Consider the following 18,472-nt stretch of genomic DNA (forward strand, 5'->3'; position numbering starts at 1 on the left):
GTGTTAAAATAAAAGTTTTTTTTCTTTCTCTTTCCCATCCCTGGAATGCACAGGCAGCCCAATTTGGAAGGCTTAAAGGAACACTAACTCGAAAATAAGAAGTTGCGGAAAAGATTCATGAAATCTAACTGCCTGTAAAAAGAGTGTAATGTTGACTTGTGTTAAGGTGGCCACACATGGGCTGATAAAAGCTGCCAACTTGGTCCATCCAGAGAGAGAGACGGCAGCTTATTGGGCCGTGTATGGTTCCTGTGCAGGCAGGTATCGATCTCCCTACTTTGCTCTCAAACCAGATCTTGGGAAATGATGGGCGTGCGAATTGTATGGTTTATACATGAGCATCGGACACAGGCTACAGAGGGAGGGGACATCAGTGGTAGCAATGATGCCAGACACAAACTCATCACTATATAAAAAAAACTGCTTATGTACATACACTTTTCCTTTAACTCCCACTGACAACAACATTGGTGTTTGCATGTATTCCTGAAACAATGCAAATGTTTAAAAAAAGTGATAAATCACCTTTTGCCTGACATTCCCTGGCTCCATTTCCCACAATTTGTTGCACACTTGCTCTTTAGGGTTAGTTCACACGAGGAGATTTGGGGAGATTTTGTCGCCGGACGACTAATCGCCTCTTCTTCTGGGCGACAATCTCCCCGAACTGTCTCCGCGTGTCTTCCCATCCGCTATAATGAAAAGCACACGCGGCGCTGTGTTTTCAGAAGTCGCCCGAAGTTGCCTCACTAGGAAACTTTGGGCGACTACGGAAAACGCAGCGCCGCGTGTGCTTTAGCGCAGGTGACTTTTCATTATAGTGGATGGGAAGACACGCCCAGAAGGCGATTAGTCACCAGGCAACAAAATCTCCTCGTGTGAACTAACCCTTATTGGTGTGTTAATCACAGAACATGCAAGGTACTGTTTGAATTAGAATCCTGGTGGGAGGGGAGATGATTATTGCGACAGTGCTTTAATGGTACATTTAGACAAAACAACAGTGAAAAGTTGTACACTGGAAAGCTGCTTAGAATTAACTATGCTTTCATCAATGCCAAAATTATTCACAGTGATTTGGCTTAATTGCAGGAGAATGAGAAGCTAAGTCATTTCCAGCAATCAAGCCAGATCACCAGCGATCTTAATATTATCTTACCATGTGCCATCACCCTTAAAGGAACAGTAACACCAAAAAATGAAATTGAGGCAAAGTAATAAAAATACAGTGCACTGCTGCCCTGCACTGGTAAAAATTGTGTATTGCTTCAGAAAGACTAATATAGTTCCACGGAAGCCATGGAGTTAGCCATTCAAACTGGAGAAATGGCACAGATTGCATAGCAGATATAACGCCATTGTATTAGACAGGGCTTATCTGTTATCTGCTAGGCAACCCATGGCTACACAGCAGCTTGTTTATATAAACTATAGTAGTCTTTCTGAAGCAAACACACAACTTGTAGCAGTGTAGAGCAACAGTTCATTATATTTTTATAGTTTGATACACTTTTAGTGTTTGGTAAAAGGGAGGATTACATGACTGAGGGTGAAGGCATCAGCTGAGGAGGAAGAAGTAGGAAATGTAAAATCCCCAAAAAAAATCCGTGGGTACAATTCAGTGAATAACATTTTCTCTCTTCTTCCCAGGCATTTCCTGAGTAAATTCATGTAGGGTGCATTCAGACATTTTGGAATGAGCTCTAAAGTGTGCTTGTTTTCCCTCACTCCTTACTGGCATGCCTGGAGGATCAGAACAAGAGGGTGGTTCGCTGCTCAGTGTACAGCACCCTGGCGCTGGTGCGTTTTTTGAAGAAGAGGCATGCCAGTTCAGGAGCTACCGGCCCAGATGCCTTTGAGGGGTCATTCAAGCAATCATATGTTTTCAGCTCGATAGGACAGGTCTCGGCTAACTGCAGTGGAGTTGTTGCTTTGGTTTAGTGCAGTGATCCCCAAAATAAGGCTCGTGAGTAACATGTTGCTCACCAACCCCTTGGATGTTGCTCCCAGTGGCCTCAAATTAGGTGCACCGAGTGCTGCACTTATTCTGCACTGCCCAAGAACTTCTTTCACACTTACGTTGCTCCCCATCTTTTTTTACATCTGAATGTTGCTCATTAGTAGAAAGGGTTGGGAACTGATATCCATGCAGGAAAATTATCGATTGGTCTAACTTGACCAATCGACTGATCGATGGCATGAAAAATGTCGGGACAATCCCCACACAGTCCATAAATACGGAATGAAGATCTGTGCAATCAAATCTATGCATCTATGGCCAGCTTTAGGGTAAGTCCACACCGGGCGTTTTGGGGAGATTTGGACGACTGGCGACTAATCACCTCGTCTTTGCGGCGACCAATCTCCCCAAACGCCTTCCCTGACCCTGCGCCGGCTTAAAATGAAAAAACGCCGGCGCTAATCACACGCGGCGGTTTGTTTTCCGAAGTCGCCCGAAGTTGCCTCACGAGGAAACTTCAGGCGAGTTCGGAAAATGAACCACCATGTGTGATTAGAGCCTGCGTTTTTTTTTTTTTTTTCATTTTAGCCGGCGCAGAGTGAGGAAAGGCGTGTGGGTAGATTGGTCGCCGCAAAAACGAGCTGATTAGTCGCCAGGCGACCAAATCTCCCCAAAACGCCCTGTGTGGCCTGACCCTTAGTGTAAAGTGGCTACTTTTGCCTACACTACTATATAAACCCAATATTAAATTCCAATATGCAGTGACACGCTCAGCTAAATAAAGTTCTGAACAGTAATGAAGGAATTGTGCTCTACAACAGGAGATGGATGAATCTGCTCATGTTTCAGTATTGCTAAAAGAAACACATTTTTTTCTGCAAAACAGCCCTAGTCCTCCTCCCTTTCCTCTGCTTGTTTTATATGATTGTCTCAGATGGTAATTAGGCTTGCTGAATTTGGCATGGATTCAGATCTCCGGGCTTTGAAGAGCCAAGTTTACTTGGCGATGCCATTAAAAGCCATACAGCAAGGTTTTTTTCTCCTCGCAGAAGGCTGCTGAGAAAGCAGGGAAACGGATTTTTATGTCATTTTGCCTGCAAGGGGGTAAAAGGTGGAAACAAGTTAACACATTGCAAACATTGATTCGTTTTTTAAAAGCTTTCACCTTGTTGTAAAAGCATCAAGGCAATCAAGCATTCATTACATCTTGCCTTCCATGGGTGCTTGAAAGCCTATTTCCTGTATGAAATGATCTGGCAGTGAGGGAGAAGCCAGTGTTTACAGTAGCTGCCAGTTGGACAGGAACGAGCCTGAGGAGGCACCATCATAGCGAACAGAAAACCCACCCAGGGAGACAAGCGTGTCTCATTTAAAAGGCAGCAGCATTGGAGAGGTCTGTGCACTGCCTACCCTAGCCCAGTATCCCACGGCATCGTCCCTAATTCTGACGTCTACCACTCAATTGCAAAGGGTTTCCAGACAGATTTAATTTATCACTGTTACTATGTAAGACCTAAGCAATATCCTAATGACTTGTATAGCAAGCAATCTAGTCAGCCATTCATTGGCTTGTGAAAGATAGGATGATACAAGTTACAGAACTAATGGAAATGTTGTGTATGTCTCTAATGAACCCTTTGCTATGTTTTTATATCAGTGGGCCATTCACAACTTCCTTCTCTGTACAACAGGAAGTCAAAGGCACACAGTGAGGAAACCTTTCTACTAATAAAGAGCCAATGGAACTGGCTTTAGTCATGTGTACTTGAGACTACAACAAAATATGTATGCATGTTGGTCAGGTTGCTTGAAATTAAATACTAATTGGTAGCTCCTGACAAGGATACTTGCATGAACTGGCACCCATACTCATAAATCAGCCCATAGAGAAGCAGCACTGCAGTAACCCGCACATTTAGATTCATTCTCCAATTTGCACTTGACTGCTTAATGTCTTTTGTTGATTGATTGGAAGGGCTACTACTCTAATCAAGTTGTGAGAAGGGAATTTGCAAGGGAGTTATTCAGTATAACCAATAGAAACTAATGTGCAATATGCTCTGATAAGTCTACTGTAGACTATGGATTCTGATATGGGTGAGTCATCCTTGATTTGTGAGATTTTTTTGTGCGTCAATAAACCCAAATAGATTTATTAGCAGCTATGTACCGCAGGGTATCCCAAACTCAGAACAAACCCAAAGGTTCCGGTCTCGGCTCACTCCTCTGCCTTTAACAGCCGCCTTAGGCTTGGGGTGGAGCCCTCCGCTACTCAGATGCCACCAGGTCTTATTGTGGGAGAACCAAGGAGAGAGTTCTGAGCAAGCAAGGGAACAAGCGTGGTGTTGTAGAATGGAAAACAAGGAACGTAGTCACTAGCCGGGCAGGGTCGGTAACAATCAGTCAGTACGGTACAGATGCAGGAGACGTAGGAATGGTCGGGTCACAGGCCAGGTCAAACACACCAGAAATGCAGTACAAAATCCAAGAGAGTTATCAAAACTGCATCCCGTCGCACCCCCACTAGACCACCAGGGTGAGTTGTTACAAGCTAAATGCCAGACCTCACTATCTGTTGTTAAGAGGTTAACTGGTTAGAAAGTCCTCTACTAGACCCTACAATCCTTTCTTGCCAGAGTAACCACTTCAACCCCTGGGCACAGGCAGGTTCTCTGATGAACTGTAAAACTGAAGAAACAGTGAGATTTCAATTGAATGCCGCCAAGCACTATGAAAACAGCTGGATTACATGCTGGAGCCCAAATGTAAATCAAGAGTTTGAGACTATGCAGATGGTAAGTGATGTGCCCAAAGATAAATTGCTCCGTCTTCACAAACGAATAAATCTTCTTCCACTGTTTACAGAACAGCTTTTCCTCTTCTCTTCAGGAGATGCCTGGACATGGCATTAGGGAAGTTACTGATCTGCACACAGAGCTGGTGTTTATCATAAATGTTCATATAGATTTGAAAGCTGAACATCACAGATGGAAAAATAATCCGCTCAAGTGTCAGTTCTGCTCCATGGCTGCCTGAGATGATTACATGCTTATTTCTGCTACAGGTAAATGTATCATATACACAAAAAAAGTTCAAAATAAAGACACAAAAACAAAATAAGGATGTAAAAACAAACATCATAAGGGATTTATAGAAGTTTGGCAAGATATAGGGGTTTATTTATCAAAATCCAAATTTTTCTGATTTTTTGAAATTAAAAAAAAAAAAAGTCTGACCAAACTAGAATCCATAATTCAGAGCTTTCTGGATAGCAGTTTTCCAGATAACGGATACTACACCTGTATGTGTTTTTAAAATATGGTATAATGGCACTTTCAGCACTTATTGCTATCATTGGCTTAAGAGTCTGACAACCTTAACACAAAATACAAACTGCCAGTCGAGAGAGCTGCATAATAAATGAGTCAATGAGATTGGGGCCCAAAATGGGGAAAGTATGAAAATGACCCACTTCATTATACATTCTATATATTCTGCTTTGAAACATTTACTCAGCCATCCTAAAAAAGAGCAGATTGTAACTTAAAATGATGGAGGTGCAAATCAGCAGAAGCAATTTTATGCAGCAGGTCTCCATCCTTCTACCCTAGTTATTTACTTTATTTGCACCTTTAATGTTAAATGCATGTGCTTTGCACAGTCAGACCCTGCTGTTCATTCCCATGCTTATCAGGAAAGCAAGCAGTAGCTTTCAAAAACCTGGTAAACAAAACACAAAGTAGATTAAGTCCATGCTTCATATGTTTGTGAGTTAGCTGTCTGAATAAGCAACTTAACAGGGTAAAAAGTTTCACAGAAAGTGAAAATGAAGCCCCATATCATTAGATACTTAAAGGGACAGTAACACCAAAAAATCTAAATATTGTTAAGGAAAGACAGTATAATGTATGCGTGTCCTGCACTGGCAAAAGGGGTGTGTTTGCTTCAGAAAAAGAACTATAGTTTATATAAACAAGCTGCTATGTAGCCATGGGGACAGCCATTCAAGCACAGGATACACAGTAGATAACAGATACGTTCTGAAGAATCCCATTGTATACTAGAGAGGTTATTTGTTATCTGCTGTGTATCCTGTGTCTTTTCTCCTTTTTTAGCTTTGAATGGTTGCCCCCATGGCTACACAGCAGTTTGTTTATATAAACTATAGTTGTGTTTTTGAAGCAAACACACAAGTTTTACCAGAGCAGCACAACAGTACATTAAATATCCATTACTTTAGAACTCTTTCATTTGTTGGTGTTACTGTTCCTTTAAGCGCCAGCAGAGATTTTGGACCTGCCAAAACTCACACTGCCAGAAAGCCATGGTTCATACCAGGTGACCCAAACTGCATGTTAGAATGAACACAACGTGACTCATAAGAGACCCTTACTTTACGAGGTTTTGACAGAGGTAATTACAGAAGTAATTTCTACAAAGAAATAACAATAAATTGGCTTACCAAATGTAATACCAAAATTAGCATTGGCTTAATTTCTGGAATAAGTCAAGATAAAACAGTAATCATTAAACATACTAAATACTTCCACTATAGCTTATACAATTACTGTATGTACAACACCGTTTCCAAATGGGACACTATGTAAAATATAAATAAAAAAAGAGAATGAAATAGTTTGGTTTGGGAGAAACAATATTTTTTATCAAAAATAAAAACAGCTTTTTGAGTGGAAGTAGATATGAAAATACTTCCACACAAATAAGCTGGTAAAGTAATTAAAATAAGGTAAAACGTTTTCTTCACTAGAGTAAGAATTTCCTTTTAACAAAGATCGTCTCATACCAATCCCTTGATCCCACCGAAGGCCCCTTTGGCACATAAATACCACTAAACTGATCTGTCTTTATACTGTTTGATTTAAAGCAGCTCACTTTCATTTTGTCCACTTTAAAATATAAATAGTGCTATATATGGCTCGAGGCCTTACAGAACTATAACCTCGACAGTATACAAAGGATGGAAGACGTGGATGATTCGGTAAGCTTCAATCCTGTCTGGCATCAAGGGAAACTATTAGGGCAATGTATCACCATTAAAGTATTCAGTCTACTGACAGTTTCTGTCCATTTAACAGATTTCCTATTAAGCTTGCTTAGTACCTGTAGGGTTGCCACACACAGAAAAGCTGTAAACTACTTTCACTACCTCACAAGTTACAGAGAATATACCCACTGCAACAATTACCTAATGTGATGTTCTAGGAAATGGGCACACACATTTAAGAGCCGGTATAGGCAATACAAGTGGCAAGGTTTGTAGTACTGATTAACTGTGCTGGGTTAACCTGCTGCTAACTTTTTAACTTAAATTCTATTTGCCTCATCTGAAATCTCTGGCAGGCTGAGGGGCATGGATGGCTTTAGGCTAGGGCCACATGGGGGCGAAAATCAGCAAGCTGAAATACACTGGATGATTTCAGCCCCTATCGTGGGCAGTAGCCTTCTCTGTTTTCTGCATTCAGAATTGTTGAATCGGGCATCATGCATAAATTCATGCAAAATTAAGCCAAACTAAAAATAATGGAATACGAACTATAGCGATTCCCATGGGGAATTGCTATACATCCACAGCCAACATCCACCACAAGACTCCAGTACTTGCGTTTTTCAGCAGAAATGCCAATACGCCCAGGAAACTCCATATTATTGAACTCTATGGGATCTGCAGTTTCGGAAATACACTTAGGGGGTTAATTACTAAGCTCTGAATACCCGAAATCCGAAAAATTTGTGATTTCTTTTATAAAATCGGACTTTTAAAAAAAATCACGAATTTTTCTGAATTTTATTAAACCCCGAGGGCTAAAAAGCCCGAATATAAAAACACGGCATCTCAAACCTGTCGAGGTTGCATAAAAGTCAATGGGAACAGTCCCATTGATTTTTGGTTGTGTCAGGGGTTTCGGACAATTTCACGATGTTTTCTGAGCTTTTGGGTGAAAACTCCGAAAAATTCGGAGATTTCTGGGGAAAATTCACGAAAAAATCGTAAAAATCTGAGCTTTTCCCACAAAGCAATTTTCAGGAAAATGTAATAATAAATAAGCGTTAAAAACCCGAGCGGGTTAGATTGGAGTTTGTAGCAGCCGATATTGAGATAAATTCGGACCTTGATAAATAACCCCCTTAGTAATTTCAATATGGCGGAAAACCCTTGCGAGATGGAATGTACATAAACGTATTTGCGGCGTTGTCTACTGGTGATGTTATTACGCTGCGTGATTGATGATCAGTCTGGCTACATTTTGCATGTAAATAGCTTTTTGGCTTTTTTTCCAAAAAAGTTTAAGAAAATTCTTCCAAATGGATTTGTGGGAAATGAGAAAAAAACTGGAATGCATGTTGGGAAAAGAAAAGTACAGGCTGAAAAACACACGTTATCATGCAAATGTGGTCCTATTGATGTATTTAAGCTTGACCACGTGTTTTTGAAAACGACCCGTGTGCCCTCACCCTAACTGACGAAAAGTATGCGTTCCATATCTATAGCTGCCCTTCTGCCCTAGGCTGCACAGCTTAAACAGTTAGTAAAAGACTAATAATAAGTGACCAAGCTGTAGATAACATGAAGTCAAGGTGGTAAAGGTTGAGCAGGCATAGTCTCCCAAGACATTCGTTTACTAGTTGTACACTAATGCACAGACTGCACCTATGTGAAACAGTATTTTGCAACATTTATAAATATTTATGTAAAATTTCAAGCAGAGACCTAAATGCATTTAAACTGTAGAAAGGTAATAGTCCTTTTTTGCAATGGCAACAGACTGCAGGATTTTACAGCCGTCATATATTATATGGCAAGGTGCAACTTTCTGCCTAGCAGAACAGAAGCAGGTGCATCAGGTAAACAGCCACAGGGTTTAAAACATAATAATCTGCTGTGCATTGTCATACGCTCCATCTTATGGCCGCCCTGTGTGTCTGTACACACCAAATAAAAAACATGGTGAGTAGAGCCACAGGGCATGCCATGCAAAAAAAAAAAAAAAAAGAAATTGAACACTGAAATTCTTTGGAGGGCCTCATCTGGGGCCTGGGGACCTCTAGTTGGACATCCCTGGTCTAGAAAAAAAGCTTCCAATTACAATTAAAGCTTAATGTGCTGTTGCACATTGCTCTTTACACAAATTACCATCACTCTGGTGCCATAGGTTTTAAATACAGTTATGGGGGCAGATTCCCTAAAGGGCAAAGTAACTAACGCTAGTGGAAATTCACCAACGTGACGTCATTTCGGAACTTAGCCGATTCCCTAACGGGCACAGGCGTCACTTCGCTACCTCATTCACCAGACTTGCCTTCGCCAGCTCAGACCAGGCGAAGTGCAATGGAGTGCATAGGACTTCCTCAATTTTTAGTGCAAAAAAAAGGTTTTTTTGGGCAACTGGTTTCCCCCCTCCATTTTCTAAGACATGGAACATAAACTATACACTGGGCACATGTGTAGGGCATTATAACAAAAATTATTTATTAAGGTTCCCTGGACTTGTGTAATGTAATGTATTTGCTGCAACATATACGTCCACGTAACTTTATCATTTCCTGCCGTATGCAAATAAGACATCGGTTGGCTGGTCGATCAGGCTAGCCGGAACATTTTGATTGGATGCCTTTAAAGGCACCTGAACATTGGCCATTTTTAGTGCTGAATTCTCTGATACAGATAGAATTCTATTGTTTCTACCTGTTGGTCTGACAATTCAGCTCTACACGTGTGTATTGAAACTAACAATCTTTCCTGAAAATATCTTTTCCAGTAAAGATCGTAATTGTAAAGTCTAAGGCCACCTTTACACTCTATGGGGTAGATTTATCAAAGAGTGAAGTTAGAGATCTCCACAGTCCGCAGAGTGAAATGCCACCTCTCTCCATGCATTTCTATGGGATTTTTAAAGGCATATTTATGAAAGGGTGAAAGTTCACCATTTGATAAATACGCCTTTAAAAATCAGGAGGTCTACAAACTGGTCAATGCTGATCTAGATGGCATAAAAATGTTTTAGTCCAAGAGGTGAGAGACACCAGCATGGATCTGGTCCTCAGAGGGAGAATTATACATATCTGCAGCTCCGCCTGCACATTAAGAACCAACTTCCAATTATCAACATGTACAGTAACTAGGCACAGCACAGAATGAGCCAGAGAGGAGAGATGACAGGTGGTGACTGTCACAAGATTATTCACTACAGCTGCCTGTTACCTCTCTACTAAGCAAACACAAAGCAGAAGAGAAATCAGAATTATGCTCTCATGCAAGAGCACAACAGATATACTGGAGATATTACTGGGCCCTTGCACACTTTATCAAGTGCACTGGCAAAATCAGTTTATAGTGACACAGACATGGGCTGTAAGAACAATATCCTTGGCAAGATACATGAATGGAAATCCTGCTAAGTGGGTAGTATTTGGCCAAATTATACCTCAAATGGGAAACACAATATTATAAAACAACAGACTCTTCACGGAGACAGAGTCACTACAACATATTGCCAGAATGAATAATCATATTTTGGTGATTTTTAAATCTGTTTAATCTAAAAGATGTTCCTTGTTGACTTACATAGTTACATAGTTACATAGTTAAATTGGGTTGAAAAAAGACAAAGTCCATCAAGTTCAACTCCTCCAAATGAAAACCCAGCATCCATACACACACCCCTCCCTACTTTTAATTAAAATTCTATATACCCATACCTATATTAACTATAGAGTTTAGTATCACAATAGCCTTTAATATTATGTCTGTCCAAAAAATCATCCAAGCCATTCTTAAAGGCATTAACTGAATCAGCCATCACAACATCACCCGGCAGTGCATTCCACAACCTCGCTGTCCTGACTGTGAAGAACCCTCTACGTTGCTTCAAATGAAAGTTCTTTTCTTCTAGTCTAAAGGGGTGGCCTCTGGTACGGTGATCCACTTTATGGGTAAAAAGGTCCCCTGCCATTTGTCTATAATGTCCTCTAATGTACTTGTAAAGTGTAATCATGTCCCCTCGCAAGCGCCTTTTTTCCAGAGAAAACAACCCCAACCTTGACAGTCTACCCTCATAATTTAAGTCTTCCGTCCCTCTAACCAATTTAGTTGCACGTCTCTGCACTCTCTCCAGCTCATTTATATCCCTCTTAAGGACTGGAGTCCAAAACTGAACTGCATACTCCAGATGAGGCCTTACCAGGGACCTATAAAGAGGCATAATTATGTTTTCATCCCTTGAGTTAATGCCCTTTTTTATGCAAGACAGAACTTTATTTGCTTTAGTAGCCACAGAATGACACTGCCCAGAATTAGACAACGTGTTATCTACAAAGACCCCTAGATCCTTTTCATTTAAGGAAACTCCCAACACATTGCCATTTAATGTATAACTTGCATTTATATTATTTTTGCCAAAGTGCATAACCTTGCATTTATCAACATTGAACCTCATTTTCCAGTTTGCTGCCCAGTTTTCCAGTTTAGACAGATCACTTTGCAAAGTGGCAGCATCCTGCATGGAACCTATAGTTCTGCACAATTTAGTATCATCTGCAAAAATAGAAACAGTACTTTCAATGCCCACCTCCAGGTCATTAATAAACAAGTTGAAAAGCAAGGGACCTAGTACAGAGCCCTGCGGTACTCCACTAACAACACTGGTCCAATTAGAAAATGTTCCATTTACCACCACTCTTTGTAGTCTATCTTTTAGCCAGTTCTCTATCCAGGTACAAATACTATGTTCCAGGCCAACATTCCTTAATTTAACCAGTAACCTGTTGTGTGGCACTGTATCAAATGCTTTAGCAAAGTCTAAGTAAATCACATCCACTGCCATCCCAGAATCTAGGTCTCTACTTACATTCTCGTAAAAAGAGCTATGTCAACTATAGGGAAATAACCATTATCCTCTATATTATAGCCATCTCAGAAAGATAGAGTCCCTTTTCAGTAGAGCTTACAATCTAATTTAGGCTTTTAATGCCCAGGAAGCAACACAACTATACACCATTTGCAGTGCTTAAATGGGTGGTTCACCTTTAAGTTAAAGTTTAGTATGTTATAGAATGGACAATTATAACCAAATTTTCAATTGGCATTTTTTTTTAATAGTTTTTCTGATTATTTGCCTTCTTCTGACTCTTTCCAGCTTTCAAATTGAGGTCTGACCCACATCTAAAAACAAACAAACTCTGTAAGTATATAGTTATTTCTACTTTTTATTACTTCTTTCTATTCAGGCCCTTTCCTTCCAGTCTCTTATTCAAATCAATTCATGGTTGCTATAGCAATCAGCAACCAGATTGCTGAGATTGCAAACTGGAGAGTTGCTAAATAAAGAGCTAAATAACTTGAAAAACCACAAACAATGAAAAATGAAAACCCATTGCAAATTGTCTCAGAATATCAATCTTTACATCATACTAAAAAGTCAATTCAAAGGTAAACAACCCCTTTTAAAAAGCACAAGCAGAGAAAATCACCAGATAATAAATGAAATAATAATAATGCATACTCATTTTGTTTAACACAATCATAATTCTCTTTAATGCATACTAGCACTCACAAGCATGCTGTATTGGTGAGCCGTGTGTCAGAAAAATGGGAGAAGCCTATTACTGGTTATTTATATGTGGAAAAACATATACGATTCATTGTACATTTACCTACTTTTCACAACCCTACAGCCTCTGAGTTATCTCCAAGAAAAAAACATTTGAGAAGCAGGAGAAGCAGGCTCTAGGCCTAGTGCAACCAGTTAGAACATTCATATCAGAGGATACTGCAATGACTACATGATCACATAATTTTATTATGGTCTTACCATGTTCTGTTCAGAAGAGTACTGTATCCGTAGTGTATCCATAGCCCTGATCATGGCCTGCATTGAAGTGAATATGTTTTGGTATACAAGTTTTGTAAACCCTTTCCTATCTTCATCTGTGTAGCCGGATCCATGAATAATTCTCATCTGCTTTATAAAGGTGCTTTTCCCACTCTCTCCGGTACCTGGGAGAATAAAGAACTATGGTCAGTACAGTCCCACAATCTACACTGTGTTTATTTTACATAGAATCATTCTCAATCCTTGTCATTTCACTCTTTCAAATACATCATTCTGTAGAATATTATGCAAGACAAAGCAACAAAAATTGTATATGTGTATATATATATATATATATATATATATATATATATATATATATATATATATATATATATATATATATATATATACACACATATACAATTAAATTATCTAAATTATTTAATGATAATTAAATACCCAAGACCTTGGAAAATGGACCTACAAAGCAGGCAGTAAATGTCAATGGAGTAAAAATTTCCTTTATATATGGTCACCCACGTTCCAAAAGACCTCCTTATTCCGATATGCTCAGACTCACCACCCCTAGACAGAACTGAACTTTTAGGTTGAACAACATGAGCACAAAATCCCATGCAGCTTGGTCTGTCAGTAACAATAAAATCTATTTCTAGCCAGCTAAAGAAGCAGCTACAAATCTCACTGCAAGACAGTAGCCTCAGAGTTTAGTGACTTTTTTGTTGAAAAAAAATTATATTTGGCACCAAGTTATAATTGGTACATATATTCGTGTACACTGAGAGACAACTAAAATGTACAATTATATCCCAGGTATTATATTCCCATGCAGGCCAAAACCTATAATGCTACTCATATAGACTTTATACTGTAAAGGCCTTGTAAACATCCCAAGCTGCTTATAAATGTCATCAATACAAAGTACAATTTATTAAAAAAAATTAAATAAATAAATAATAATAATAATAAAAAAACCTCAAGGATCCTAGCTCCACGTCAACCCTGCCATCTAATAACACAGCCGTCAGCTGAAATCACAGAATACTCTAGGTGCACACCAAGTTCCCATATATACTGCTCCGTTAATCCAGCCGTTCAGCATCTCAGAGGACTAAAAACAGCAAATTAATTTATGGAACAATTAAAAATAAGTAGGTTTATATTAGGAGCCTCTATTCTCAGCCCTGTGTGCCAGTAACCTTAACAGTGTGGTTCACCTTTGAATTAACTTTTATTAACTTGAATTAACTTTTATGTTATAGAAATGCTAATTCTAAGCAACTTTTCAATTGGCCTTCATTTAGGGGTCACTGACCCCATCTAAAAAAAACAAATGCTCTGTAAGGCTACAAATTATTATTGCTAATTACTCAACTTTTTATTCAGGCTCTCTCCTATTCATATTCCAATCTCTTTTACATATCAGTGAATGGTTGCTAGGGTATTTTGGACCCTAGCAACCAAATTGCTGAAATTGCAAGCTGGAGAGTTGATGAATAAAAGCTAAATAACTCAAAAACCACAAATAATAAAAAATGAAACCCATTTGCAAATTGCCTCTAATATCACTCTCTACATCATAGTAAAAGTCAATTTAAATGTGCATGACCCCTTTAAGTCTATATCAGTAAACCTGGGTTAGACTATTCTTATGATAACTACTACTATAAATGACATATTATCTGATGAGGACAAGATATAATAATTGAAGACTAGACCTAAAGTAGATACTAGAGCTGAAAAATGTATTGTCATTTTTATGTTAACGTTTTGCTTGCTCCTTTTCAGAACTTTAACCATGTAACCCATGTGCAATCCATGTGCCATTTTTAACAGCCATTAGGCATAGAAAGGAGGCCAAGGGAAGCTTTCTGCTATACAGGGCAGGAAACGATTGCTAGGCTAGGGAAGAGAGATTTGCCTTCTACACTGCATTAAGAGTTGAGCACAGATCAAACGTTACATTCTTTTGTTTTTATTATGATGGAACATAATTTTAGCTAAAGTTATCCTTTATATTTTTTGGCACATTAGAGCCACTCACAGCCTCCTATCCTCTAGTGGCAAATAGGTGGAAGTGCTATCCTTTGCTATCTGCTAAAGCAGGGGTCCCCAACCTTTCTTACTCATCAGCCACAGTCAAATATAAAAAGAGTTGGGGAGAAACACAAGCATGATAACATTTCCTGGGGGTGACAAATAACGGCTGTTATCAGTGTCAGACTGGCCCACAGGGATACCAGGAAAACTCCCGGTGGGCCCAGGTGTCAGTGGGCCCTCCTGCTTCTAAACATTTGGCCTATTTCATGGTTATTGCCTATTTCTATGACAATAAAGAGGCTAAATAGATGGAATAATAGGTTATAGTGTGTAAAGAAAAGAGACTAGGAGAATAGAGGTTGAGTGAGGAGAGGAAGAAAATAATATTTAGAGTGGGCCCCTGGTCTAAAGGTTTTTGGGTGGGCCCCTGATCTAAGGGTTTTTGGTGGGCCCCTGTTGTCCCAGTCCAACATTGGCTGTTATGGCTATTTGGTAGCAGCCTATATGTGGCTCTGCTTGGCAGTATTCTTGTTTTTATTCAACCAAAACTTGCCACAAAGCCAGGAATCTAAAAATAAGCACCTGATTTGGGGACACTGGGAGCAACATACAGGGGGTAGTTGAGCAGCATGTTGCTCAGGAGCCACTGGTTAGGGGCCCCTGTCCTAAAGAGTAAGCTTCCTATGCATATTCCTATATTTTGCTTTGATATTAAAGTTTTTCATGATTAGTGAAAATACCCCCCCAAGAAAATGTTTCACTGGGAGAAAATATAGCAGTACAGTATAGTATAGCTAGATAACTGAGCAGGACATTCCAAATAGACGTTACATTTCCAAGACTCTATGGGGTATATTTATCCAACAGTGAAGTTAATGGGGTAGATTTATCAAAGAGTAAAGTTAGAGAACTCCACAGTCTCTGCTGAGTGAAATACCGCCTTTTTCCATTCATTTCTATGAGATTTTTAAAGGCATATTTATCAAACGGTGATAGTGAAAGTTCACCATTTCATAAATACTCCTTTAAAAATTCCATAGAAATGAATGGAGAGAGGCGGTATTTCACTCTAGCAGACTGTGGAGATCTCTAATTTCACTCTTTGATAAATCTACCCCAAAGATCGCCCAGTCCACTAGAGTGAAATTCCACCACTCTCCATTCATTTCTATGGGAATTTGAAAGGCATATTTATCAAAGAGTGAACTTTCACCTATTGATAAATACTTTTTTAAAAATCCAAACCTGTACAAGCACTAGAGAGGAATATGTGGCATTTCCATGGTTTTCAGTTGGTGTTTTATATATACAGATAAAGCATGTTCCACATTACTGTGGGCAAACACTGATACTCCATACAGGAAAAACATTATGGCTTTTATTCAAAGGAGTACATACGTTTCCAAGTCATGACCAAAGTTCTCTTGTGCACATAGGTTGGTGTAAAGTACTATAGAAAAGCACCGCAGGAAGTGCTCATGTTATATTGCTTTCACATTTGCTTGGTAAAAACAGGGTATGTATCAACAGCAACTTTATTAACCCAATATCAACCATTTTATAATTTAATTATTTAATTCTAAAAACCGTTTATATTTGTAAATATTGGCTTACATTGTTGGAATATAAGGAATATTGGAAATGTATGGCATATTGTGCTTGCTAACTTTGAGCTCTTCTGAAATGTTTACTGCAGCTTTACAATAAGCAGCCATGAGCCTGATTTGTGTTCTCCAGAACAAGAAGCGAAAAAGCACATTCCTTCCCAAACAGTCTTCTTACTAAAGGGCCTTTTAAAAATATTAATTAATAAACACCTGCAATAGACAGATACACAGATTTTGTGGCACTTTAATATGGTAAATGAATCAATCAAAACAACTGAAGTCAATCAGAGCCAAATACAAAAGAAGGCCTGTACATTCTCTGGGCTTCCGGCTAAACAGTTCAGATACCAATGATTTATATTACTTAAAACTTAGCTTTTAATAACTTTTATACTAAAACTGAAAACCATGCTGCCAAACAAACAAGACGCACTCCTCCTTTCACATGGGAGCAGTGTGGGACCGTGTCCCTAAAATACACGAATGTTTAAAATCTAGAAGCATGAGGTGGATCGGAGGTGACTATGAGAAGTCGTTAACGTTAAAGAGCATTTACTTCTTAAGTTTCACTCACAGATGACCCCATGAACCCTCTCTTCCAACCGTGCCCCGGCAATCCTGCCTATCTACATGGGGAACTAATGGGAGCTAGTCACCCATTGCTCTGCTTCTTCAGGGGCGGGTTCATGGGGTCACCCGTGAGTGAAACTTAAGAAGCAAATGCTCTTTAACTTTAATTGAGTAACGACTGCTCATAGTCACCACCAATCCACCTCATGCTTCTAGATTTTAAACATTTGCTTATTTTAGGGACACGGTCCCACAAGTCTGGTTTGTTTGGCAGCGTGTTTTTCAGTTTTAGAATAAAGGTTATTATCTGAACTGGTTAGCTGGAAGCCCAAGACTATACAGGCCTTCTTTTGTATTTGGCTCTGATTGACTTCAGTTGTCTTGACTGATTAATTCAGTATTTGATTACTAACCTGCGGATATAACACATAAAGCAAAGTTTGGAACTCACATTAAGGCTTTATCACTTTAATATGGTACCCTTATGTTGACCCAGGAGACTTGAAAAATGATTTCCTTATGTGAGATTTAGGATGAAAACAACGCCTTCTACACATGTGCTTTCTTTCAGCTTCCTGGCCACTACTAGCCACCACCCTCTGGCACTAGAGACAATCTGCCATCTGTAACCTTATGTGCCTGCTAAGCCCCCATTATGTCACCCATATAGAAGAATAGAGCCGTTGTCCTTTAGTCCAACCATAATGGCTTGTTTAGAAGTATCCTATGTCATTTGAATAAGAAATAAACAAGCAAGTCTGTTGCAGGTTACTTCCAAAGGGGACAAAATAAATGTTTCAAAGCCAGCAGCAGACATCCTACATCCGGTTTCTGTTCAGCTTTATGGTTATGTAACTTGTCGCATTCTGCTGCCTTCTGCTAGTTCAGCAATAACCAAAACATTTTTCATTCCACTCTCTGCCTTTTACCGGTTTCTTTATGATCATGAAGTGCTCTTACAGAATTTGACAGCAAAGCTTATATATACAGTAGAATTGTAGATAATATGCATTATAGTTTAGCCCTAGTGAAACTTTATCACATTGATTTCAATAAGACTCTAGGGTGAACAAAGAACCAACTGCTGAAGTCAAGCAGGTCACTGGGTCACAAGGATGAAAACCATATCACACAACACTTTAAGGATATTTTATATAAATATTTATGTATCTCATTCCCTTGCGGTATAAAAACACAGCTGGATCCTTAGTTTTATATATTGATTTTCAGCAATGTCACCCATTGCATCAATAAATAAATATCACTTATACAATGCAGCAACAACTAAACAGATGAGTTCAGTTTGATCAATGCAAACGTCTCTGCATCTGAATACGGTCCAAAACATATTTATGGTGCTCGGCATCACCACAAACACTTATCGGCTCTTCGGTTTTCAAAAGTTGCATCACAAGGAAACTTGCAAATATTGCAATATGTTATTT

General features: G+C 39.2%; 1 protein-coding gene across 1 annotated transcript in view; it reads right to left on the bottom strand.

Moving 5' to 3' along the window:
- gna14.S (guanine nucleotide binding protein (G protein), alpha 14 S homeolog) overlaps positions 1-18,472 on the bottom strand; it is a 65,631-nt gene that overhangs the window by 17,019 nt on the left and 30,140 nt on the right. Inside the window, 1 exon segment of the mRNA NM_001096387.1 lies at positions 12,790-12,974. Within this exon segment, the coding sequence (NP_001089856.1) occupies positions 12,790-12,974 (185 nt within the window).

The sequence above is a fragment of the Xenopus laevis genome, chromosome 1S, assembly GCF_017654675.1.
Source record: "Xenopus laevis strain J_2021 chromosome 1S, Xenopus_laevis_v10.1, whole genome shotgun sequence".
NCBI classification, from domain to species: Eukaryota; Metazoa; Chordata; class Amphibia; order Anura; family Pipidae; genus Xenopus; species Xenopus laevis.